This window comes from Neophocaena asiaeorientalis, unplaced genomic scaffold, assembly GCF_003031525.2.
Source record: "Neophocaena asiaeorientalis asiaeorientalis breed wild unplaced genomic scaffold, Neophocaena_asiaeorientalis_V1.1 scaffold177, whole genome shotgun sequence".
Taxonomy (NCBI): domain Eukaryota; kingdom Metazoa; phylum Chordata; class Mammalia; order Artiodactyla; family Phocoenidae; genus Neophocaena; species Neophocaena asiaeorientalis.
Window position 1 is genome coordinate 15,325,907 of NW_020172779.1, and position 27,015 is coordinate 15,352,921.

The following is a 27,015-nucleotide window of genomic DNA, read 5'->3' on the forward strand; positions in this document are numbered from 1 at the left end:
GGTGTGTGTGTGTGTGTGTGTGTGTGTGTGTGTGTGTGTGTGTGTGTGTGTACGTGTGTACGCCCCCGTGTCAAGTTCGCTAAAGTGATGAAGCACATTCCAGAAATGGAGATTAGTACAAAAGCAGGGAGTTACGAGGTGCTGTGGCATTATGGGGGCAGTGCATGTGGTTTGCGTGGCAGGAGAATGGGGCCTGAGAGATAGGAGAGGACCAGAGTGGGAGAGGCCTGGGGGCACAGCAAGGGGCTGGGTTTGGTGAGGTCACCAGGGGCGAATTTTAAGTTGGAGAGTGACGGGGCCAGGGGTGGGGTTGAGCAAAGCAGGCTAAGGAGTGAAGGGCAGTTATGCTTCCTCAGATATTTTTCTTCAGCAGAAACACGACTGCTGTTGTTTGGGGACTTTGGGAATGGGTTGACTAGACGGATGGCATAACCCCAAAGCTCTGTGAAACTTGCAAACTCAAATTGGCCAAATTGCCTCATTTTACGGCAGAGGGAACTGAGGCGCCAGGGATTTCCCAGTGATTTCCATGAAGGGATTTAACTGAGGGATAGACATCCAGTTGTTGCGGCGGACTCAGGGTCTCTAGGAGGACCCACCTGCTGGGGAAGGAGGCAACGGAGCCTCACCGTGATGTTCACAAAGGTTCCTTTGGGTGGAAAAGACTCTTGACGTCAGATATGGAAAGAAACAGAACACAGGTTCCTTGCGCGTGGTCGAGAGGCCTGAAATGTATGGCAGCAAAAATTCCCAGCTCTCCTTTTTCTGCCCCTTCACCTGCACCTTGGGTTCAGAGGCAGCAACTAAGGCTGGCTTAAAAGGTTTTGTTTTCCTTTAGCAATGAACTTGGAGACTACTTGAAAAAACAGCCACAGTACTGAGGTAAAAATACCAGAGAAGATCAACAATGTGGCTCGTAGAAGTAACGAAACCCCGCTCTCTGAGCGAGGATGTGCAAGGCACAGGGCAGGCCGGAAAACACACCATGCAGTTTCCAGGGTGTGCCTGGAGTTTCTGATTTACTCAGAAACACCACACACATATGCACGCTCAAGAGAGTAGCTCTCAGATCCACACTGGCTCCGTTTGAGCACATCCTACACGTTTGTGCTCGCTTCTTCGTCAAAGGAAGGTGGTTGAATTGGTGTGTGGAGAAAAGGCTTTGCTTTGGCGAGAAGGGGGCTTGAATCCCACCCCTGTCATCTCGCTGCCTAGTTGACCTTGCCCTTGAACATCAGTTTTCTCCAGGCTAGAATGGCGCTGATAGCTTTCCCATAGCATGGTGACATTGTAATACCTGGCACTGTGCTTGGCACGTTCTATAATTTTACTTCCTCCCTGCCCTTTTCAGAAGAGCATGCTGGGGGCGTCATGCATGAATGTCCTGAGGCTCAGCTTTCTCATCTGTGAAGTGCGGGTAGAACGCTAACTCCTGGGTATGCTGTAGTGATGTACACGTGGCACATAGAGGAGTGCCAGGCACAAAGCACCCCCAAGAGTGGGCACGCTTTTGGCTCCCACCCTTACTGGGTAGCAGCTCACTTCTTCTAGAAGTTATTTGGAAAAATCTCCAGAACACAACCCTGAATCAAGAAAAAAGACAAAATAGAACCTCCTCCGCCATCCCCTTCTCTGAGCTGTCGGAATCCGTGTGGCCAAGTTCACGCACTGGTCTCAGAGCAGGGCTCTTGGACACCAACTTAGAACCCTTATGCGGCATGCATCTGTCCAGTTTGGGTTTCTAGTTTCTCAGCTCGTATCATATTGGAGGAGCCAAATTAGGAAGGGTTGGGAATGTTAGAATCAGGGGGACAGAAAGACTGCTGATTGACAGGGGAGCACAGGGAGGAGACGAGTGAGGTGAATGAGGCATCCAGGCTGCAAGACGTGAGTAGGTCCTCACTCTCAGGGTCACACTTGGAGTTTCTGAGTAAATCAGACTCAACAAGCCAACTGTGAGGGCCTCTGTCAGTCCTGTACCCTGGGCGTCTCACTCGCCTCCCGGTAGTCCCAGGTCTGAGCCATGCCATCACCGACTGACCAAGCGGGAGAGGCCACATGCGAGTGAAATGGTGCTGAATTGTTGAAATCACCCCACAGAGGGAGGGCACCCTGTTTGGACAGAGTAGGTGCTGAGGTTGGCTGCCAGGAATGACTCCCTCAAGTCTAGAACGAATTACCATGTGTTGAGCACCTATGAGTCTGGCATTATGATATGTGCTTTCTGTACATCATCACTGCACTCCAACGGGATAATATTATTAATCCTTTTTTTACAGAGGAGAAAATAGAGCCTCAGGGAAGTCCAGAGGCATTTAGGTAGAGTGGGGTGGGGGATTTTACCTGATCTGTCTGACCCCAAAGTTTGCACCCACCACTGTGCTCTCCCATATTCCCACGGCAACCTATGGAGGGGCACTCATCTTTCAAGATGTTCTCCACTTCACCCCGTGACAACCTTCTCTTTGTCTAGTAAGCTCTAGCTCAGCAGCTGGCTTTTATCTTTCCATTCCTCGAATAATCCAAACTCATTCCTGCCTCAGGATTTTCGCACTTGCTGTTCTCTCTGCACAGAATTCTCTTCTGCATCTTGGCCTAGGGTATTCCTCACCCATCAGGTCTCACGTGCCGCCTCTCAGAGGGGCCTTCCTCACTATCGTGCCCTCTGCTCCTGCTTCATTTCACTCAACTCCGACATTCTGGTTGGACACCCTCTCATCCTACCAGCCCATCAGCTCCTGGAGAGCAGGAACTTTGTGGACCCTCTTCACGGCTTATCCCCTACTCTTAGAGCCTGACGCACAGCAGATTCTCAGTGGGCCATTTGTTAAATGAATGAGCTCTTGTCTGATTTTGGAGTTTCAGAGACCCTGTGTGTTCTGAGGTTGTAACTATAAAGCTAGTGTCTTGTTCTTTAACCTCATTGCTCTGTTTCTCTTTTCTAGTTAAGTGTCCTGAAGGAAGCTATTTTCAGGATGAGCAGTGTATTCCCTGTCCTGCTGGATTCTACCAAGAACAGGCAGGTAGCCTGGCCTGCGTCCCTTGTCCTGTGGGCAGAACGACCATTTCCGTTGGAGCTTTCAGCCAGACTCACTGTAAGTTCTAAAGGGTCCCACTTTGAAAGAGAAACCCTACAGTGTCACAGGGACACTGCAGGACATCTCGACCTTGTTACTACTGAAATTTTGAGACAGATAATTCTTCGTTTTGGAGCGCTGTCCCTTGCATGATAGGATGTTTATCTAGCAGCATCACTGCTCCTTACCTATTAGATGCCAGTAGTACCACCCATGCACACCAAGTTGTGACAACCAAACTGTCTCCAGACAATGCCACATGTCTCCTAGATGGGGGCAAAATTGTCCACCCTTGAGAACCACTGGATACAGACCGTAATCCAAAGGGCACCACCTCTGAATGCCTGTGCTCTGTCAGGAGCTAGGCCAGACATTTTGCCTGTGTTGCTTCATTCAATCCTCCCAACTCCCCTTCTAGGTAAACATTATGAACCCAACTTTTACGTATAAAACGGCTAAGGCTCACGGAAGAAATTTAGCTAAAGTCGCTCAGCTAGAAAGTGACGTAGCTGGCCTTTGATCTTGGCATTGTCTGATTCTGAAACTTCTGATTTTTGTAAGTCAGTGTTATCAGATTAAGAAGTGGAAGATGTTTTCCACCTACGATCATTACCACTGTGTAGCTCATATTCCCTTTCTGGCCCCATGAATCTGTCAGGACTGTGTGTACCAGTGGCCTTCCTGTATGTCATGTGATTTCACTTGGCCTATTTACTTAACAGTCAACTGGAGAGTGTTGGGTTTTCTCTAGCAGGGGCCCATAACTTGGCTTGTCGCAAATCTTTTCATGTTAGTCTGAAATGGTGTCAACATGAGGCATTGCTTAAAATCAGAGTAGTGTTTAGAATTGTAAAATAATCAAAAGAGGTCAAGTCACCTTCTGTGACAGAGGCAGTTTCCTTGGTCAGGAGAGCAGTGGAAATAGGGCAGTATTTCCAAGAAAGTAAATAGAGGAATTTCCTAGGCCGGAAGTCTGACATTCCTTCTGGACGAGAAACTCTTCCCCAGGAACTCAGAGTGTCCTTGACACCCGGGCGTCCCGCTCAGTTTGCACACGTTGGCTCCAGACACTGTGGTTTGGGATGACATGAAGTGTTGTCACACGGCCCCGAGGAATCCTTTCTTGAAAGGAGGTCCCTGCAGAGCGCTGATCTTTGTGGAGCGGGTGCTGCCTACATGGCAGGGAGCAGAGGGGGAGGCGGAGGCTCGCCGCCCCCCAACCCCATTTCCATCCCCATGCTCCCTCCTACTGGCACTGTGACCTCGGCCAAGTCACCTTCCTTCTCTGAATGTCAGCTTCCAGAAATGGGGATAAAGACCAAGCACATATTTCTTATTATAAATCACAGTGTCAAAGCCTGGGACGAGTAGGAGGCTTGTATTATATGTCAGACACTGAGCAAGGTACTGGAATAAAATAGGGAGCAAAGCCAGATGAGGTCCTTGCCTGCTTGGGAGGGAGTCAGACAGCTGCAAACCGTTCCTTCCCGCAGACCAATGGAAATGATAACTGTGCCGGCTCTGAGCAGAGGTAGGGGTCAAGAGGCGAGTGTGTAACACTCGGGCGTCAAGGGGTCTGGGGGCTTCCCTGAGGAAATGAGGACTGGCCGGTGAAGAGTTAACTCCTTGCAGACTGGGGAGAAGGGTGCACCAGGAGAAGAACCGGGGGGCAGAACCTGAGTCCCAGCAAATGGTATCATAGCAGGCAGTGCGTTCCAGGCCGACTGTGGACACACAGGGGCACGTGCAGGGTCAGATGGGCGGGGCCAGGTCACAGCGGCCTTAGTGGCCCAAAGGCGAGCCCAGACTTTGTCTTTTGGTCGGGGTGGTGACACTGACAAGTTTTAAGCTGGGGGGTGTCTGGCTCCAACGTGTGACTTGGACGTCTGATCAAGGACTGGGAGCCTGGGGTCCGGCAGGGAGGGGACCCCAGAGGCACGGCACTGAGAGCTGTATCCATCTTTGGTTCCAGGTGTCACTGGCTGCCAGAAGAATGAGGCAGGCCTGCAGTGTGACCAGGACGGCCAGTACCGAGCCAGCCAGAGGGATGGGGCCAGCGGGAAGGCCTTCTGCGTGGACGCCGAGGGGCAGAGGCTGCCGTGGTCAGAGACGGAGGCCCTGCTGATGGACGCCCAGTGTCTGAGTACGTGCAGGCCGTTAAGTCAGCCACTCCTGGGGACAGGGCCTGTAATCCCAAGGGCTTTCTAGAAGGGGAGAGACATGTGAGATGCAGTTGTCCCCAACCTTTCATTTCAAAAACGTTTAACCTGTGTAGGAGTTGAAAGAATAGTAGGAAGAACAAATACTCGTCACCCAGATCCAAAAATTGTTATTGTTTTGCTCTTTCTCTCTCTCTTTTAATCATTGGAAAGTATATTTCAGACATCATGAAACCTCACCCCTAAATGCTTCAGCATCATGAGAAATGAATTTGAAAATCATTCGTCTGCTGAGGTTTCCTTTCTTGTGGGCAGCTTGCCTCCAGAAAGCTGGTCAGCGTTTCTCCCTCAGTGGAATGTTGGGGGAAGACCCGAGTGCCAGTCCTTCTTCCATGTTACTTGCTGGGTTACCCAGAGCAAATCGCTCAACTTCTCTGATGCTCATCACCCCAGAAGCCTCCTGCTTGCCTCCCGAGACACCATGAGGGTCAATATTATCCTATGAAGATGCCAAACATTGAGCCCAGCTCTTCAATGAGATAATGGGTGCGAAAGAACTGACAGGAGTCCTGTAATCCTAGGTGCATGGAGTGGGACCAGAACTAACTTAATCCCAGTGGTGCCCTTCACTGGTCGTGCAGTGCTGGGCAAGTCACTTATATTCAACAGTTTCCCCATCTGTAAAATGGGATTGTTAATGCCTTAGTGAAGTGTTAATGAATGCCAAGGGTGTGTGTGTGTGTGTGTGTGTGTGTGTGTGTGTGTGTGTGTGTGTGTGTCTGTCCATGGATAAATTGCAAATCCAATGAAAATCTTTATTATTATTTGTCAGTATCCCTCCTCTTGGGCAGAAATAGCAATTGGGGAGTTAGAGCTGGAAGTGCTTTAAGAGATCAGTTAGGCAGATCTTTGTTATCCTTTACAAATGAGGGAGAAGACATCCTCAGAGGGAAAGCAACTTGCCCAAGGACCACGGTGATTACTGGCCATTCTGGGTGCTTGCATCTTAACTCTGGCCCTCTTTGCATCCGTACCGCTGGCTTGGCTGTGCGGATTGTAATGTGCACTTTGTAAAGCATTTCCTGGCTTGTTCTGCCCTGTGTTCATCTGGAGCAGAAAGGCCAGTTTAATCAGTGGCACCAGAAATGTTTATGAGGAGCAGCTCAGCTTTGCCAACTTTGATGACGCCTCCCTGAAGTACAGGTTTATGAATAGCCTCCAGGTTGGTCCTCAGCATCTTGGCTTCTTATGCAAAGCTTGGAGCTTAGATTTCCCTTTCTGGATATGCAGGAGGATTTCCATGTTAAGAAGCTGGGCCCCCACTGGGATGGCAGCACGCTGTCTCAGAATCCTTTCAACTTGACTTTGAGATCTTTCTCTTTGGGCAGGGAATTGAAGTCTCATTATTGAGGTTTTTGTCCCCTGGAAAAGGCGAAGCGCATAGAGGTCAGCTGTGTAATTCCCCGAAAAGGTATCCACCGGCGAGGACGGTGCCCCTTCCACATCCCGACACCACCTCCCTCTGTCCGACCTGGATCCTCAGACACGTGGATCACTGCTGTAGCCTCCTGATTCATCTCTCTGCTTCAGCCTTGCCTCCATCCAATGACTTGCCCACAGTGCTTCAGAGCAGTTAAGAGGCAATTCTACTTATACAATTCCCCTTAAAACTCTTCAGTGAACCATAATTCAAAAAGAGTCATGTACCAAAATGTTCATTGCAGCTCTATTTACAGTAGCCCGGAGATGGAAACAATCTAAGTGTCCATCATCGGATGAACGGATAAAGAAGATGTGGCACATATATACAATGCAATATTACTCAGCCCTAAAAAGAAACAAAATTGAGCTATTTGTAATGAGGTGGATGGACCTAGAGTCTGTCATACAGAGTGAAGTAAGTCAGAAAGAGAAAGACAAATACCGCATGCTAACACATATATATGGAATTTAAGAAATAAAATGACATGAAGAACCTAGGGGTAAGACAGGAATAAAGACACAGACCTACTAGAGAATGGACTTGAGGATATGGGAGGGGGAAGGGTAAGCTGTGACAAAGCGAGAGAGTGGCATGGACATATATACACTACCAAACGTAAAATAGATAGCTAGTGGGAAGCAGCCGCATAGCACAGGGAGATCAGCTCGGTGCTTTGTGACCACCTAGAGGGGTGGGATAGGGAGGGTGGGAGGGAGGGAGACGCAAGAGGGAAGAGATATGGGAACATATGTATATGTATAACTGATTCACTTTGTTATAAAGCAGAAACTAACACACCATTGTAAAGCAATTATACAGGATACAGTAGAATTGCACCGCCTCAGGGCCCTCTCTGGACTCTAGCCTCATTAGACGACATGTTCCTTTGCGGCTAGACCTGTATCTTTCTTTTTGTTCTATTCGAGAGTAGCTGGCGCTTGTCGACACAATGAATGAATGGCTCTAATTATCTGGGCTTCTTTGGAACTATTTCCTAAAGGTCATCAGGGAAAGGGATTCTCCCACCACCTGAATTCCTGCAGCCAGTCTGACAAGCCCCAACACCGAGGCGGGGTGTCCCTGCAGGGGGCAGAGGGACCCAGCATTTCCTGAGTTGGTACCGGGTACTCCGTGCTGCTCTGTTTATTCCTCACACCAGGCAGCTGAGACTCTCAGAGGCTGAGACATGCCCAGGACACAGAGCTGGTGAGGGCGGTGGCATCAGGACTGGCTGACTCCAGAGCTAATGCCCCTTCCCCATTGCCAACTGCCTCCACACCTTATCTCTCTCTGCTGCAACTTCAGCGTGGCCCCCTTGATCTTTCTGACATTGCCTGTGGTAAACCCTTTGTTTCGACCTTGGCTGGTGGAAATATTTCAAGCTCATCTTCCCTTTAACTCTAGATCCAGTTTTCTAGTTCTGCCCTTTGTTGGTCCACACCAAAGACTTCATATTCCATGTCAAGTGCTCAAACAGAGGAATACACCTACCATTGGAATTACACCGTCTTCATAACCTTCTGCCCTGGTTTCCTGGTGTTGTAATGATTTTGGCAGTCATCCATCCATCCAATAAGTAGGAAACTAGTATATATCTGTCACTATCCTAGCTGGCGGGTGTTCACATATCATCAGAACATTATCCTTGTCTTGGAAAGAGACAGGCACATAAATAGCCACAGTACGCTGTGCGGAATCGTGATCAAATAGAGTGATGTGCCCAGATGCTGACCCTTTATACTTTCCCCAAAACATTTGCAAATATCTGTTATGTATGTAAATTCATAACTATCTGCAAGGCATGTGGCAGATTACACCAACAGAATGTATAAATCTGCACACTAACTCAATATTCCATGGAATCATTGGTAGCTCAGTTCATAAATTGTTCTGTTTGTCAATGAGCTTCTTCACAGAACTCTGAAATGTCAGGACCTCCATCACCAAGGTGTCCCTTGTGTGAAAACCAGCAGATTCTCTAACTGAAGTGCTAAACTTACAGCATTTATGGCTCCTGAGAAGATTTTAATTGGAAACTGAAAAATGTTTCAAATTTTATTTAGTCTCCTAGAATGCTGTAAGCTGCTGGTCCATATCAACCAAGCCTCAGGGACACTGGCTGCGTATAACGTGGTGTTAGCTGGACTGCAGCTTCTGGTCCCTATAAATAAGATAACAAGGAGTATAAAAAATAAAAAAGAGAGGAGGAGATGAGAGTGGAGGGACTGAGTATGGGCTGAGCACATGAACTTGGCAACTTCAGTGATCAATGAAGGACCACTTTGTAAAATTAGAATTTGTTTTTTACTTTGTAAAATTAGAATTTGTTTTTTAACATCATTATTGGAGTATAATTGCTTTACAATGTTGTGTTAGTTTCTGCTGTATCACAAAGTGAATCAGTTATACGTATACACATAACCCCATATTCCCTCCCTCTTGTGTCTCCCTCCCACCCTCCCTATCCCACCCCTCTAGGTGGTCACAAAGCACTGAGCTGATCTCCCTGTGCTATGTGGCTGCTTCCCACTAGCTATCTATTTTACATTTGGTAGTGTATATATGTCCAAGCCACTCTCTCACTTCATGCCAGCTTACCCTTCCCCTCTTCTCATGTCCTCAAGTCCATTCTCTACATCTGCGTCTTTATTCCTGTCCTTCCCCTAAGTTCTCCAGAACCTTTTCTTTTTTTTTTTTAGACTCCATATATATGTGTTAGCATATGGTATTTGTTTTTCTATTTCTGACTTACTTCACTCTGTATGACAGACTCTAGGTCCATCCACCTCACTACAAATTACTCAATTTCCTTTCTTTTTATGGCTGAGTAATATTCCATTGTATATATGTGCCACATCTTCTTTATCCATTCATCTGTCAGTGGACACTTAGGTTGCTTCCACGTCCTGGCTATTGTAAATAGTGCTGCAATGAACATCGTGTTACATGACTCTTTTTGATTTATGGTTTTCTCAGGGTATATATGCCCAGTACTGGGATTTCTGGGTCATACGGTAATTCTGTTTTTAGTTTTTTAAGGAACCTCCATACTGCTCTCCATACTGGCTGTACCAATTTACATTCCCACCAACAGTGCAAGAGGGTTCCTTTTCTCCACACCCTCTCCAGCATTTATTGTTTGTAGAATTTTTGATGATGACCATTCTGACTGGTGTGAGGTGATACCTCACTGTAGTTTTGATTTGTATTTCTCTAACGATTAGTGATGTTGAGCATCCTTTCATGTGTTTGTTGGCAATCTGTATGTCTTCTTTGGAGAAATGTCTATTTAGGCCTTCTGCCCATTTTTGGATTGGGTTGTTTGATTTTTGATATTGAGCTGCATGAGCTGCTTGTATATTTTGGAGATGAATCCTTTGTCAGTTGCTTTGTTTGCAAACATTTTCTCCCATTCTGAGGACTGTCTTTTCATCTTGTTTATGTTTCTTTTGCTGTGCAAAAGGTTTTACATTTCATTAGGTCCCATTTGTTTATTTTTGTTTTTATTTCCATTTCACTAGGATGTGGGTCAAAAAGGATCTTGCTGTGATTTATGTCATAGAGTGTTCTGCCTATGTTTTCCTCTAAGAGTTTTACTGTGTCTGGCCTTACATTTAGGTCTTTGATGCATTTTGAGTTTATTTTTGTGTATGGGGTTAGGGACTGTTCTAATTTCATTCTTTTACATGTAGCTGTACAGTTTTCCTGGCACCACTTATGGAAGAGGCTGTCTTTTCTCCACTGTATATCCTTACCTCCTTTATCAAAGATAAGGTGACCATATGTTCGTGGGTTTATCTCTGGGCTTTCATTTTAAGTGCTTGTGATTGGTTGGTTCATATTTTCTATTTCTTCCTGGTTCAGTCTTGGAAGGTTGTGCTTTTTTAAGAATTTGTCCATTTTATTGGCATATGGTTGCTTGTAGAAATCGCTCATGATTCTTTGTATTTCTGCAGTGTCAGTTGTTACTTCTCTTTTTTCATTTCTAATTCTGTTGATTTGAGTTCTTCTTTCTTTTTTTTTTTATGAGTCTGGCTAATGGTTTATCAATTTTGTTTATCTTCTCAAAGAACCAGCTTTTAGTTTTATTGATCTTTGCGATCGTTTCCTTCATTTCTTTTTCATTTATTTCTGATCTCATCTTTATGATTTCTTTCCTTCTGCTAACTTGGGGGTTTTTTTGTTCTTCTTCCTGTAATTGCTTTAGGTTTAGAGTTAGGTTGTCTGTTTGAGATTTTTCTTGTTTCTTGAGGTAGGATTGTATTGCTGTAAACTTCTCTCTTAGAACTGCTTTTGCTGCATCCCATAGGTTTTGGGTTGTTGTGTTTTCATTGTCATTTGTTTCTAGGTATTTTTTGAAATCCTCTTTGATTTCTTTAGTGATCTCTTGGTTTTTTAGTAGTGTATTGTTTAGCCTCCATGTGTGTATTTTTTAGCGCTGACTGATATTACGTGGGGCCAGGAGGTCTCTGGTGGACCAATGTCCTGAGCTTGGCTCTCCCACCTCAGAGGCTCAGGACTGACACCCGGCCGGAGCACCAAAACCCTGTCAGCCACACGGCTCAGAAGAAAAGGTTGAAAAAAAAGACAGAAAAATAAAATAAAATAAAGTTATTGAAATAAAAAATATATATATAATAAAAAAAATTAAAAAATAATAAAAAAAAAGAGAGCAAGGAAACCAAGAAACAAATCCACAATGATAACAAGCACTAAGAACTATACTGAGATAAACATAAAAATCAGAAACTAATCAGTTGCATACAGCAAACCCCAAGTCTACAGTTGTTCTCAAAGTCCACCACCTCAATTTTGGGCTGATTCATTGTCTCTTCAGGTATTCCACAGATGCAGGGTACATGGAATTGACTGTTGAGATTTAATCCACTGCTTCTGAGGCTGCTGGGAGAGATTTCCCTTTCTCTTCTTTGTTAGCACAGCTCCTTGGGTTCAGCTTTGCATTTGGACCCGCCTCTGCATATAGGTCGCCTGAGGGCATCTGTTCTTTGCCCACACAGGACGGGGTTAAAGGAGCGGCTGATTCGGGGGCTCTGGCTCACTCAGGCCGGGGGGAGGGAGGAGTACGGAATGTGGGGCGAGCCTGAGGCGGCAGAGGACAGCATGACATTGCAGCAGCCTGAGTTGTGCCGTGCATTCTCCTGGGGAAGTTGTCCCTGAGTCACGGGACAATGGCGGGCTGCACAGGCTCCTGGGAGGGGAGGTGTGGAGAGTGACCTGCTCTCGCACACAGGCTTCTTGGTGGCTACAGCAGCAGCCTTAGCATCTCATGCCTGTCTCTGGTGTCTGTGCTTACAGCCGCAGCTCGCACCCATCTCTGGAGCTCGTTTAGGCCGTGCTCTGAATCCCCTCTCCTCGCACACCAAGAAACAATGGTGTCTTGCCTCTTAGGCAGGTCCAGAGTTTTTCCCAGACTCCCTCTCGGCTAGCTGTGGTGCACTAGCCTGTTCAGGCTGTGTTGACGCAGCCAACCCCAGCCCTTTCCCTGGGATCCGACCTCCAAAGCCCGAGCCTCAGCTCCCAGCCCCCACCTGCCCTGGAGGGTGAGCAGACAAGCCTCTCGGGCTGGTGAGTGCCGGTCGGCACCGATCCTCTGTGCGGGAATCTCTCCGCTTTGCCCTCTGCACCCCTGTGGCTGCGGTCTCCTCCATGGCTCCGAAGCTTCCCCGCTGCCACCCACAGTCTCCACCAGTGAAGGGGCTTCCTAGTGTGTGGAAACTTTTCCTCCTTCACAGCTCCCTCCCAGAGGGGCAGAGCCCATCCCTATTCTTTTTTCTCTGTTTTTGCTTTTTTCTTTTGCCCTACCCAGGTACGTGGGGAGTTTCTTGCCTTTTGGGAAGTCTGAGGTCTTCTGCCAGTGTCACCTGCATCGGCAGGCGGACTCTCAACCACTGCGCCACCAGGGAAGCCCGAAAATTAGAATTTTTTATATCAAGATTTTTGAAGGCTTAATACATGCCATTTCTATTATATTAATACTGCCCTCTCCAATTCCCACTCCAAAGGTAATAAACTTTTTTCTGCACTTATTATGAAAACTGAGAATATATTGCTTTGGATGGCTTTGAATTTATCGACGTGATGAAAACCAACTCAGACACAGTCTCTTTTATAAAGCAGTGGATGTGTGTGAAAATGAGGGCTTACGTACATGTTTATAATCACGTCTGCAAAAAAACTAGTACTCATACACTTCAGGGTTTGTTTTTGATAGTTACCTGCAAAATATTGACACTCTTGGGCATTTTGGCTTGTCAGATAAGTCTCATTCCTTGAGAGTTACATGCAATGCTTTTTGCTTGGTGAAAAGTGAGTTCCAAGTCTCATAGCCTTGAGAAGTTTTGTTTCTTTCTCCTCTCTTACCTAGTTCCATGAGCATGTGACTGTGTCATTCCTACAGATAGGAGCTCAGGTGTGTTGACGGTACCTGGGAAAACAGATGCTAACATATTTAAACAAATACTATCATAAACATATCTGAGCCTCATGACACATTTTCAGACTTACGTGAACTCATGTGCACGTTTTATTTGTCTTTTAAAAATAACTTACTTCTTTCCAGAAAGTGGACAAGTTGTTTTAAAATAAATATGAGATATCATTATAAATAAAATATTTTATTTATAGAATTATACATAAAATAATTATGAGATATCACTAGCATTCAAAGATAAGGACAATGGGCTTCCCTGGTGGCGCGGTGGTTGAGAGTCCGCCTGCCGATGCAGGGGACACGGGTTTGTGCCCCGGTCCGGGAAGATCCCACATGCCGCGGAGCGGCTGGTCCCGTGAGCCATGGCCGCTGAGCCTGTGCGTCCGGAGCCTGTGCTCCGCAATGGGAGAGGCCACAGCGGTGACAGGCCCACGTACTGCAAAAAAATTAAAAAAAAAGATAAGGACAAGGAAATATAAATTTAGATAGAAAATCAATATCAATGTTTAAAAGGAAGTTGTGAGGACTAATACAATATTAAATTATTCTTCTTACTTCCTGACAATGAGGTGGAAAAAGGAGACATGGCAAGTTATAGCTCTCAGTATTAGCCATGAGGCAGCATTCTGGAACTACCCTTAAAAGGGAATTTCTCTTTTTGGAACACCTGTGTGACCAAGGGCTGTGAGTGGGAAGTGATTTCTTGACCTAAAACTCTTTTTGGCTTCTCTGCAGCGGCCCCAGACCCCTCAGAGTCAAATCTCACAGATTTGCTTTCCTTTCAGTGATGAGGAAATTTGAGAAGCTCCCAGAATCTAAGGTGATCTTCGATGCAGATGTTGCTGTGCTGGTCAAGTCCGAAGTTCCCGGTTCTGAGTCCTCACTGACGCAGTGCTTGGCAGGTGAGGGGCCGGGCACCTGGGTGGTGCCGTACGAATATGCTGTGCTGATCTTGCAAGACACATCAAGTACAACCCTTGAAATGATCATCAAATATACGGTATAAAAAATACTTTGTAAATCACTCGATTCTCAACATGTGCACCCAACTGATAATTTCAGTTAGAAGGTTATAGTGTATCCACCACCTGCCAAGAACGAGGCTCTGCCAGATGTTAGGGAGCAGAACTGAAGGACATTCGTTCCTTGTAGAGCATTTGGTCCAGATCAGGAGATGTATCTGTTTATTTCAGCGGTCAGGCCAGGGATGGGTAATAACAACTACCACTTATTGAGTATCCATCTTTACGAGCATTGTCTCATAATCCTCCAGTCCTCCATGAATAGTCATTGTAACCCGTTACTGTGTGTGTGTGTGGGGGGGGGGCAGGGAGTAGGGGTATGTGTCCGTCTGTCCTCAGCATCTCCTGAGGGACAGGTGGGTGACTGTCCCACGGTGCTTGCAGACTGTGCACTAGATGACACCTGCAGCTTCCTCACAGTGTCCACGGCGGGATCACAAGTCTCCTGCGATTTCTACGCTTGGGCAAGTGACAACTTCGCCTGCACAACTTCTGGTCGGGTGAGTCATGGCAGCTGCATGGTGGGTCTGTCTCTTGTCTTACATCAGACATGCCCTGATTGAATTGACACCACTTTGATCAGGTGATGGAATGAGATTGTCAATAGCTGATCCCACGTTACCTCCATTTCTTCATAACAATGGGACTTTGGGAAATTGGAACTGCAGAGGACCAGTGATGGCTCAGGATGAAGTTAACTTAGGGACTGTTTATCTGAGCAGCACCATTTTCAGACAGATCCATCAGAAGAGGATTTCAGTGATGAGCCCCCTCCTTCTGTCCCCCACCTGTTTATCTCATTGGGTAGCTTGGGCCACTGGACACACTAGGACATTCATTGTCCAGAGACCAAAATACCATATGTCTCTCTGAGCCCCAGACCCCAGCATTCCTTCCCATTGTAGAAGTAAAACATGATTATGGCTTAAAACGGAAAAGAAAGTTAAATATTAGTTAGAACCACATGAAATTGCTGTTTCAGTAAGTGAAAGCTGGTCGGGTATCAGCAATTTCATTGTTACCATGAATTAGGACAGAAAGGTATGCAGTGAAAAGCAATTCTCCTAACTTCCTAACTCTTAGCCACATGCAAATCTCCATTTTCACTCCTCCATTCCTTATGGATCCTTCCAGAACATGTCTATGTGTTTATAAGTGTTTATTACATAAAAACATTTTTGTTTACATGCTAATATTTTACAATACATATTCTTTTCTACCTTGATTTTCTTACATAATATTTATCTTTCTGTATCTAAAAAATGACCCTTGTTCTTTTTAATGGCAACATACCAATCCATTCTTTGCATGGACCTCATTTATCTCACATTTAAGGGCATATAGATTTGTTAGCAGTTTTTTTTTAATACATTTATTTATTTTATTTATTTATTTTTGGCTGCGTTGGGTCTTCGTTGCTGCATGTGGGCTTTCTCTAGTTGTGGCGAGTGGGGGCCACTCTTAGTTGCGGTGTGCGGGCTCCTCATTGCGGTGACTCCTCTTGTTGTGGAGCACGGGCTCTAGGCGCGCGGGTTTCAGTAGTTGTAGCACACGGGCTCAGTAGTTGTGGCTCACGGGGGTCTAGAGCAGGCTCAGTAGTTGTGGCGCATGGGCTTAGTTGCTCCTCGGCGTGTGGGATCTTCCCAGACCAGGGCTCGAACCCGTGTCCCCTGCATTGGCAGGCGGATTCTTAACCACTGCGCCACCAGGGAAGTCCCCTGTTAGCAGTTTTGCATCAGCACCAGGTACCAGTGCTTGTGTGCAAGTGCGTATTCATAAGTGACAGCCCAGAAACCGCATGGAAGGTGGACCCCTGGATTTTAGGACTCAAGCTGGGGCCTGGAGCTGTAGGATCTTGAGAAAAGTAGGGAGCTGTCTTGGATTGAATCTCAACCCTGTCATTTTGGGGCTGTTTACCATGTGCAGTTTCCTTAACCTCTGTCTCGTCATTGGTAAGATGGAGTCTGGTGAGGATCTGAGAGACTAACTCCATACACACAGTAGATTGCTGAGGACACGTTCACTTCTTTGAGTTTAAAGCATTTTGAGGAGGATGACGGCGCCTTTGTTTGTTTTTGTGATCATGATTCAGACCTGCCTTAAGATATATCGGGGGAAAAGGGGGTGGGGTGGGGGAGGGAGGATGGGCTAGTAGACTGGTGACACTCAGCAAGAACTCTCCACCTTAACCCATTAAGGTCAGTACTGAGCCGTGCTCTCAGTGTCACCTCTCCTGCCCTGGGACAGTGCAGACAGGCTGGGCTTATTTGTTATCAGGGTCCAGGTGGTGCTCCCACATCTTGGCTGGTCCATGGTGAGTGATTCTGCTAATAATGGGACACCTCTGTCCAGACTTCTGTCAGGTCCTTTGTGGTCTGAGGGTCACAGCTGTCAGTGACAGTGGTTCCCTAGGCAACTGTCACGTCCTTGGGAATCCCTGATCTAAAGAACGTCTGCTACTTGTGTTTCCCTAAGGGATCAGAACCAGCTTATAGAATTAAAAATAACAGAAGGAGCTGACATTTGTTGAGCGCTTACTAAGCACCTGGCATTTCTGTGAGTCAATATCTTAGATTATTGATCATCTGACCCTCTGCTGACAGCTGCTTGCTCAGTAAGTGTGGATTTTAGTCTACAAGGTATACAACATTTCATTTTATTAAAAAAGACAAAAGAAGAACTAACTCTAACTTCAACCCCTCAGCCCACGAGAGACACTGTCTTACAGGGAGAGTAGTTAGAAGGCGACTCTGGAGCCAGGTTGCCTGGGTTCAATTCCCAGTCCCACTACTTGCTTGTTGCTCTTTTGCACCTTGGTTCCTCCGAGCCCCCATAAATATGGGGTAATAACAGCACCCGCGTCACAGGACTGTTGTGAAGTCATACATGGGAAAACTCACAGGACAGTTTCTGCTGCAGAGGAAATGCTCAATGACCTTTGTCCTAGTCGTCACCATGGTTGTTAGTGTCTTATCCACACATCAGGTCGACATGGATTCCATCTCAACCATTAGTAAGGCTCCTCTCCGGGGCCGGGGCCCTGCAGTGCCTTTGACTGTGAGGGATCGGTCCACTCAGCCCAGAGCCGAGGCCATGGTCCCAGGAGCCGACTTCAGGCCCCTTGGCGCCAGTGGGTCTGGGGCAGGCTCGGGGTGGGGAAGGGACTCTTGCTGAGGCAGGGGCCCCATGCTTTGGGTTACCTCCGCCCCCTCCCTCAGTGCCCACCGCCACCCAGCAGAGCCTGACTGCAGATGGGGCCAGGGCTCCTGTAATCTGGGACCCAAGACTCAGGTCCTTCTCAGTCTGCAGGAATCCCGCCTCCTCAAAGGCCCTTCTTCCCTCCTCAGACCATCATCCGTTCAGTGAGTTTGGGTTTTTTTCAAAAAGCAAGGAGAGCTGTTGCCTTCAAATAGCCTTTGTTTTAGCCTCTGCCCTCCCCAAATTCCCAAAATTGAACTGGGAAACTCAAAGTTGGGCAACTTTGCAGGGGGTGGGGGCAGGGAGGGGGCAAAATACTAGAAACAAGACAGAAATTGATACAGATTTAGCCTACCACGCCCACACAGCAAGAGCTCTGGACCTAGGGGTCAGAGGCACTGGAAAACAGCAAGATCTTTAGAAGTCTGACCTCCCCATTTCCAGGCTAAAGAACCTTCCCCTGATCCTCCCTGTGTACAAGCTGTGTGCCAAACAAGGTCTTCCCTGGGCTGGACCCTGCCTCTCTCTCTCTCTCTCTCTCTCTCCCTCTCCTCCCATCACACCCCTCTCATAACTGACAGTCCCTGAGAACAACTAGACCTAGTTAATGAAAACACCCACAGGATCCCAGGTCTCCATCTCTGCCGTTTCTTCTGCTTACAATCCCCCTTCTCTTGTTTCCACCTGACAAACTCTTATTTATACGTCAGAACCCCACCCAGATTCACTTTTTCTGGGAAAATTTTCTAGCTCCCCTTTCTCAATAGAGTTAACCACTCCTTCTTCAGGGGTACTTATCTCCTCTTTTATTACACACGTCTTTGCAGCTAACACTCTGGGCTGGAATTTACTGCTTACATGTCTGTGTGCTTCAATAGATGGGGAGAAACTAAGGAGCAGGAATCTTCTATTTATCTTTGTAAGCCGCGTGCCTAGCTTTGGTTAGAGTTTAATAAATGTTTGTTGAATTTAATTGTTAAGTGTCACCGGACGATAATTCAGCCTCTTTCCACGTTTAGGAGGAAGATGCACTGGGGACCTCGAAGGCCACCAGCTTTGGAAGTCTGATGTGCCAGGTGAAAGCGAGGAGCAGGGGTGGAGACTCTCCAGCTGTGTATCTGAAAAAGGGTAGGTTGATGAGCTGGGTAGCTCGGGGCCCCAATGGCTTAGCCTGTTCAGTGTCTGGGGCTGCTTTCCCGCAAGGCGCGTTTAGAGAGGAGCCACGCTGCCCCCAGCGCAAGGGACAGGGAGGCCCATCCTGCAGGTGAGCGATTCAGTTGCAGAGCAGACACGAAGGCTGCGGGCAGAGGCCAGCTGAGTCCACACCGTGTGCCCTGTGCAAGCTCATGTGGCTGCCTGTGATACGGGGGTGTCCCCAGTAGGGCCATAGGCCCTGGGCTCTCTGCAGCTGCCCATCCTGGCCCTCCATCTCACGGAGCTTCACTCCCCTCTCCCTTTCCTGTCCACCCTCCCCAGAAGCTGTCAGACCTTCTCATAAGCAGCCAGACCTCCAAGCTCTTGTCTCTCCCTGCCCTGCACTCAGGACCTCCCGGGCTGCAGTGTGTATGCACGTTACCTGGGGGCTGGTAACACTGCAGATGCCGAGTCAGTAAGTCAGGGTAAGGCCAAGATTTTGCCTATCAAATAACCTCTCAGGGACGCCAAAGCAGCTGGTCCCTGGACTGCACTTTGAGTAGCGAAGCCGTCTCGTGTTTTATAGTTTACAGCTCACTTCCCCAGACACCTTTCATCCCACCCTCATGGAGATTCTTGAAGGAAGGTGAAAATGGAATCATAATCCCTGTTTTACAGATGAGAAAACTGAGGCTCAGAGAGATTAAGAGTGTTGCACAAGGTCATATTGCTAGTAAATTGGGGATCTGGGTTTGAATCTAAGTGCGTCTGATTCCCCTACACGGCCTCACAGAGGGGGTCAGGGAGATACTTTTGGTCGCTGTAACGAAGCAGTGGGTCTTTCCCAAGAATCCTACAGCCTGCACGACTCTGCCCTATCCATCAGGGCCAAGAGAGGGGACAGCAGTGCAGGGTCCTGAGCCCTGGCCCGCGACTACGCTCTGCCGTGAGCTATGATGCCCTTTCTAGTCACCGCTCTCCCGGCCTCGCTTCCTGTGGTTAAGGGTGAGGGGGGCTGGAGCCCACCTGGGGGGTTGACCCCAGCTCTGCCACCACGAGCTGTGTGTGACGGTGGACAAGTTCCTTGACGTTGTAGGCTGCTGTGATTCCGTGAGTCAAATAGGAGTCGCAGGTGAACTGAGGTTGTTGGGGGGTGGGAATGAGGATGCTTTCAGAATGATGCAATGCTTTTAAAACAGTGTGGCGTGTGGTAAAGAGCCAGAGGAGGGCTTCTACGATCCTTGTCACTCTTGCTAACAGTTTCCCGATGACCCGAGGCAATGGCTGTGGACCGGAAGATAGGCCAGGGGACCTGGGACCTGAGCGAGGACTGGGGTGGGGGTGGGGCGTTGGAATGGAGGTGGCAGGCATGTCACTTCCTTAGGTCTGAAGCTCCGGGCAGGCAGCCTGCTCCCAGCAGCTTCAGAATTGCGCTGCGAGCAGCTGGCGATGGAGATGGAGAGGATGCCTTGGACCAGGGCCAGGGCCTCGACCGACCTCAGTAGCAGGCTCAGCCCACAGCAGGGACAAGCGTCTGTGTACTTTTGTCTCTGGTCCTTCTTTCGCCTAATACCTCCATCCTGTCTGAAATGAGAGCTCCCCTGGGAGAATGGAGTCCAGCAGAGCTGGGTTTTCTCTGATCTCTGGCCAGGTTTTAGAATTTCTGCCCGTGTTTATTCCAATTATTTTTACTACCCATTTTGAAAAATGACAGAGCACAGAGATTATTTTCTGAAAAGGAAAAACAAAACAAGTAACCCCTCTCAAAAATGTTCTTTAAAACCCTACTTTGGCCTTTTATCATATTTTTTAAAAAAGGCAATTGTATTTCTTTTTAAGTGTTTGTTATTTTTTTCTCCTCCTTGTCTCCTGAAAGTTTATACTTTGGGGGAAAATTGCAAGGGAAATTGTGAAGCTTCTTTGCTGCCAAGCTAAATCAAGGGCAGAAATGTTTTTTGCCTTTTTTTGTTTTGTTTTGCCTTTTTTTGGTTTTGTTTTGTTTTGCCTTTTATATTTTCAAGCAGAAAATGCACAGACCCAGCCATTCTGGGTTCTGTTGTAATGAAAAGAGAAGGGAGGTAAACTGGATCTGGCTTTAGACTCCCCCGCTCCCAATGTACTCGTTCTATCTTTGATCAGGAACAACTTCTTTATTTTACTTTCTGTAAAGTGGCAATAAAGTGGCACAGCTGAGCAGCAAAGGACACAGTTTCTGAAAGTCTCCTGCACAGTCCATGGCACCCAGTAGGTAGTCAGCATGTCCCTCCACATGCCTGCACTTAAGTGACCTGGAAGATGGGACAGCTTGGTCCATCCTCCAGGGCCGTCCTCTGTCCATACACACTTAAGGTCCGTGGCCTGGACTGTGGAGGAGGAGCCATGTGATTTTTCAGTATCAAAGGAAGTCAGGACCTGAAGGTTCCTTGGAGATTATCTAGCCCTCATGTCACAGGTGAAGCCTAGAAACAGGAAGCATCTTGTCCCACTGCATCCAGGTGGACCAAGGACTGTAGGCCCGACCTCCCCCAACTAGGGAACATCTCCCAGACCTGCTCCATTGTCTAGGACCCCACCACCGTGTGGGTGAGCCCAGCACTGCACGCCCCATACATGTTTACTGAGTGCCCGTGGAAGGATACACACTTTGCAGGTGCTGTGGATGCCGCTGTGATCGAAACAGACAGAATCCCTGATTGATAGAGGAACTGGTCCAGCAATAAAAGCACTTCAAGAGGGTGATAAGTGCTTTGATGAAAATGAAACAGGACTTTGGGGTAAAGACGGACGTGGGCTACCTAGAAGAGCCAAATTCATGGAGAAGAAAGTGGAACAGTAGTTACTCAGGGCTGGGGGAGCGGGGAGTGGGGAGTTAGTATTTGACGGGGACAGAGTTTCAGTTGGGAGGAGGAAGAGTTCGGGAGGTGGATGGGGTGATGGCGCACGATATCATGAATGTTCTTAACGCCACTGAACTATACACTTAAAACGGTTAAAGTGGTAAATTGTTTGTTATGTATATTTTATGACAATTTAAAAAGGAAAAGAAAAATGAACATGAGCTGCTTTGGGTGCTCAGGGAAGGAACTTCAGAGAAGGGAATGTCGGAACTAAGGATGAGAAGGAGCCCACCATGCCCAGATCTCAGGGCAGGCGGTCCTCTGTGCAGGCTGTGGGAGGATGCCCAGTGAGCTGAGACGCGGCCCTACCATCCAGGGCAGCACTGTGCAGTAGCACTTTCCGCAGGGATGGAAATGCTCAGTAAATCTCTGCTGTCCAAAATGACAGCCAGTAGCCACAGGTAGCCACTGAGCACTTGGAATGTGGCTACGGCAGCATGAACTCTGACGAACTGAAATTGATCTTCGAGTAGTCACACATGGCTTGTGACTCCTGCTTGTGAGAGCGGGGACTGTGTCCGGGGAATCACAGCTGGTGGGGCAGCAGTAGCTGTCTCAAGTGGCTTAACTGTAGCGTGAAGGATGACAGAGCCTTGGTAGAGGCACAGACAGAATGTAAGAGAGATCAAGGGAGGGAGATGAATTCTAACCGTATAAAGCTGGGAGATGGGCCCTTTAAGTCAAGCTGGGCTTTAGCGAAGGGTGGGCGGGGGCTTGGCCTGGCACAGTTAGAGGACAGTCAGGCAGAGGGGGGCTGCGTGAGCGAAGGCTTGGAGGAAGAAGATGCTGGCTTTTTGGAGACCTGTAATGTATCTGCTGAGCATCAGCTAAGGGCCAAGCTCATGGTTCAGCCGTTTAATGTCCAGTCTATTGTTTCATCTGCTCAGCATCTGTGAGGATTATATACCATCCTCGCCGGTTACAAAAGGGAAAGCTGAGGCTCAGAGGACCTAAGAACTCACTTGCCAGGGGTGCTGCGGGGATTCGCACTCGGGTCCACCTGGTTCTGAAGCTTGCACTCTTGCTCCCACGCTGTAAGGTCTCCACCACCTTTAGGTGCATGTGTTGGTTAAGACCTGGTGACCTGTCAAGCCACTGGGAAGTCAGGGTGGCCAGGAGCACAGGCTCTGGTGTTCTTTCTGCCACCAGCAGCCGTGTGAACCTAGGCCAGACTGTTCACTCGTTAAGGTTCCCTTTCCTCAAGTGCAAAATGGACATAATAATAGAACAGACATGTTGGCTATAGTGAAATATATATATCTGAAAAAACCTCATATTTGCAAAATCATGCTCTAAAAATAACTGGGCTTTTATGGGAAAACGAGACTTAGGGACAGGCAAAACTCAAACCATGCCACTTCTGGCCAGAGGACTGACAAAAACAATAACAATCCTATTTAAAATGCTAGCAAAACTTTAAAAAGAGACATATTGAATCCAACACAAAGAAATGCTACAGTAAATGTGAAGGGCCTGTAGCTTGATGGGGGAGGGGAAGGCCTGAAGAGGTTGAGGCGCACAGATGCACGAAGAGAAGGGAAAATGGCAGTCCTCACTCTGAAGACAGAGCCACTGGCCGGTCTGAGGCAAGAGGAAGTCCGTGGGCTGATGGGCATCACGTGGTCCTGTGTTTCTGCAGCTTGCTGCCTTCAGCTGCTTGTGTATGTGCTGCATTCACCCGTAGCCGGATGACACAAGGCAGCGACAAGCTGGGGACACTGCAGATCAACCAATGCAACCTCAGCATTGCAGCGGCCGAGCTGCCTGTGCACCCCGTGTTCAAACCACTTTGCCTTACAGAAACACACGTGACAGCAGAGTGGTCCGAACCGAACTCAAGGGCAGTGAACATTAAATGAGGCCGTCTAGGTAAAGCACGTGGCCTGGTGTCTGTGTGTATAGTTAGAGCTCAATAAATATTTGCTGGTAATAATAAAAACCATAATAAGTGCCATTTCTCCACACCTCCCCTTCAGACCCTCAAAGGTGTGGTGGGTGTTTGTCTAGGTCTGCTGGTTTGGGGCCATGGCTTTGGTGGGCTCCATTGCTCTGCACACACGGGAGGCCCAGGATTTTCATGGCACAGAGAGCATCTTGGTGGACCGCACCCTGTACCTGGTGTGGTCAGAGGGCCCACTGTCATGTGACCAGCACACTCTGCTCAACTCTGCATTGTTTTGAGATCTTAAAAAAATTTTTTTTCTACCTTTTCCCCAGGCCAAGAATTCACCATGACAGGTCAGAAAAGCTTTGAACAGACTGGTTTCCAAAATGTGCTCTCTGGAATGTACAGCCCCGTCACCTTCTCAGCGTCAGGAGCCAGTCTGACCGAAGTCCATCTCTTCTGTCTTCTTGCCTGTGACCGTGATTCCTGTTGCGATGGCTTCATCCTCACGCAGGTCCAAGGAGGTAATATGACAGTGAGGGCTGGGGCTTCCCTCTTCCACGACCTGTGGTCTACAAAGTTTGGGGAAGGCGCGGGATTGCAGAAGACAGGATCCACAACACGGAGAATGCCTGGGGAAGCGGCCACACTCACTTAGAAAGTGATATTCACAAAATTAGGGACTATCACGACCCTTCCAACAGGTCACATACTATGTTGGCCACTTTGCGTTTGAATACCACGTTTTTCCTTAGTGCTGCCTTCAGAGGAGGTATTTCGAGCTCCATTTTCACAAACCAAGAAACTGAGGCTCAGAGAATTCAACTAGCTGCTCCTAATCACCCTGCTCATGACACAGGCACGAGTGATGGAGCTGAGATTTGAGCCCAGGTGTGTCTTCAACAGCATCTCACTGCCGCCTCTGAAGCCTGGACCCACCACATTGGGTTGAAAACTGTTAGTTCATTCCCATCACCCATGATCGTTCATTCAGTGATTGATTATTTATTGAGTGCCTACTGTATACCAGGTCCTGTGACCCATAGGGCTGGAATTTTCAATTGTCTCTCAACAGTGGGAATAGACTTCTGTTTACAGAAATAAATCCGTGTCCTTGGCTACGTAGCCTCGTGGTTGCTGAGAAGGGGCTTAGGTCAGACGGACCTGGGTTCTAGTCATCACTCTGTAACTATTTCACTTTTCTTGAACAAATTGCTTAAACTAAGTTGTAGGTCCCTTATCCATGAAAGAGAGATAATGATAATTCCTATTTGACTATTCGTTATAAAGATACTGGGTGCAAAATGCTGGACTTGAGCTTGGCTCCTGGTATGCTATTAATTTAGTGACAGAGGGACTTCCCTGTGACCAACTGCATGATTGGCAGCTTCAGCTAATGGAGAATTCTGAAGATTAAAAAATATATGAAGTAGTCTTATATATCTTTTTATGACCCTCACTTCCAGTCAGCTATAAACCTTAAGTGATCACCATACCTGTGAAATCCAATGTTCCAGGTATTGGGAATCTATAAAAGGAGCTTAGAATGCGGTCGGGGAGGTGAAGGTACCGTGAAGGACCATAACCTTCACTCCCTCATCTGTGCTGTCATCCAGGCACGTATGGAGCTCCGCTGTGCACCAGGTTCGATACTCAAGGCAACACAAGTGTCTGAGGCCGTAGGAGGCTTGAGTGTAGAGGAGGGAGATGTCAAGGGGGCTTGGTGGTCAGGGAGAGCCTTCTGGAAGAGGAGAGACTTGATCCAGGCTTTGCGGGATGGGTAATGTTTTGTTGGTAAGAGGGGAGAGAGAGTCTGGTCAGAGTGGGTATTCCTGGGAGCTGAGCTCAGTCGGGGAGACCACGTATTCTGGGGAACATCATCTATGACACTGGACTTACCGGTCCACAGACACAAGGCTATGATCAATTCCAGCATCTGTACATCATTGCCTCCAGACTCAGAAGTAGATACTTTTGGCTGTCTAGCTTGGTCACCTGGTGGGACAGTTGTATGGTGAGTGATGGGAGATATCGGATGTCAGATTTGGTGATGGGAAAGGGAGATTTGGGAAGGTCCATATGGAGTGGGTATATGCTAAGTATGAAGTGGCTTTAAGACATTCACAAAATGTGGACTGAGCTTTTGGATACAAAGATGCAGAGCTCAGAGAGGGAGTCTGGGTGGGAGATGGAAATGTGTGAACAGCCAGCATTGAGGTAGTAGCAGAGGTGTGGGTACGGATGGACTTCCTAGGAAGGGAGTGCTGGGTGAGAAGATGCAGGAGGGTGGGACTGATCCCTGGGGAATATCTACATAACTGATGAAGAATCTGCATAGAAGACAGAGAGGAGGAGACCCAGGAGAGCAGCAGGTCATAGAAACCAGACTGGAGACGGTTGAAAGCTGAAGGAAGTTGTCAACAGTTTTGAATGCTGCTGGGTGTTCAGACAAAGTGACTCCTGAAAAATGCTGAGGTCAGCTCGCAGTGGTCAGCAGAGGCTACAGTGAGAATGTTTTGTTGGAGGTCAAAGGAGCCCCGGCAGGAATGTGGATTGAAGTAGGTTGAGTCCTAGAATTCCTTCTAGGTTTAATGCCTTGTGGTTATGTGATGCGCATTCACGCCAGTGTTTAGATGAGCAAAAGAAATAGACATTGTACACACACGTATACACAGGCACAGGCACACAGGCACACCTCATTTTATTGTACTTTATCGTGCTTCGTAGATGCTGCGTGTTTTTACAAATTGAAGGTTTGTGGCAACCCTGCGCCGAGCAAGTCTATCGCGCCATTTTTCCAGTGGCGTTTGCTCGCTTCATGTCTCTGTGTCACATTTTGGTAACTCTCAAAATTTGTCAAACGCTTTCATTATTATTACATTTGTCATGGTGATCTGTGATCAGTGATCTTTGACGTTACTGTTGTAGAAAAGATTACGACTCGCTGAAGGCTCAGATGCTGGTTAGCATATTTTAGCAACAAGGCACTTTTAAAGTAAGGTATGTACTTGGTTTCTTTAGACGTAATGCTATTGCACCCTTAGTAGACTACAGTGTAGTGTGAACATAACTTTTATAGGTCCTGGGAGACCCAAAATTCCACGTGACTCACTTTCTTGCAACTTGTGCTTTATTGTGGTGGCCTGGAACCAGACCTGCGACTGCTCTGAGGTGTGTCTGTATATGTCTTCTTGATGTGTGCCTATATTTAGAAACACTGCAATTCAAATCCAGGGTGCTTTCTGCCTTCTTTAATCTTAATGTCTTTTCTGAGGATACCACAATTTCCCCAGATGTTCGATTACTCACCAGACCACAAGATTTTTCAAATTGGAAAGGTTGACTTCATTTTCCTTAGGATCATCTATGGAGTAATTACTTTGTTCTGGGGAGCAGTAAAGCCCACACAATCCTTTTTTCCATGACATTTCTGGCTAGCAGTTTGCCTGTCTTTCCCTCCCGGTGTAACCCGTGATCCGTGAATTCTGTTGATCTGAACAGTCACCTCGCAATGCTGCAAGTTAAGCTTTTCTTTGAGACACACATCAAACATCAGGCAGATGTTTTTCCCAGTCTCGTCTGATGGGCAGTCCTGGAATTTTAACTTGTGAAGCTTTGGCTGGATCTGCTGATGACCAGGAACAGAATCCCGCTACATGCTTTTACTGCAGTCTGGAAGGGCCTTTAATTTCTGGTAGAGTCCCCCTCC

The 27,015-nt window shown here is 47.5% G+C and overlaps 1 protein-coding gene across 1 annotated transcript in view; it reads left to right on the forward strand.

The window, feature by feature from the left end:
• Positions 1-27,015, forward strand: part of TG (thyroglobulin) — a 239,456-nt gene that overhangs the window by 45,857 nt on the left and 166,584 nt on the right. Inside the window, exons 20-25 of the mRNA XM_024741005.1 lie at positions 2,946-3,095; positions 5,050-5,220; positions 13,956-14,072; positions 14,577-14,692; positions 18,410-18,518; positions 23,639-23,830. Coding sequence (XP_024596773.1) covers positions 2,946-3,095; positions 5,050-5,220; positions 13,956-14,072; positions 14,577-14,692; positions 18,410-18,518; positions 23,639-23,830 — 855 coding nt within the window. The remainder of the gene's footprint in view (positions 1-2,945; positions 3,096-5,049; positions 5,221-13,955; positions 14,073-14,576; positions 14,693-18,409; positions 18,519-23,638; positions 23,831-27,015) is intronic.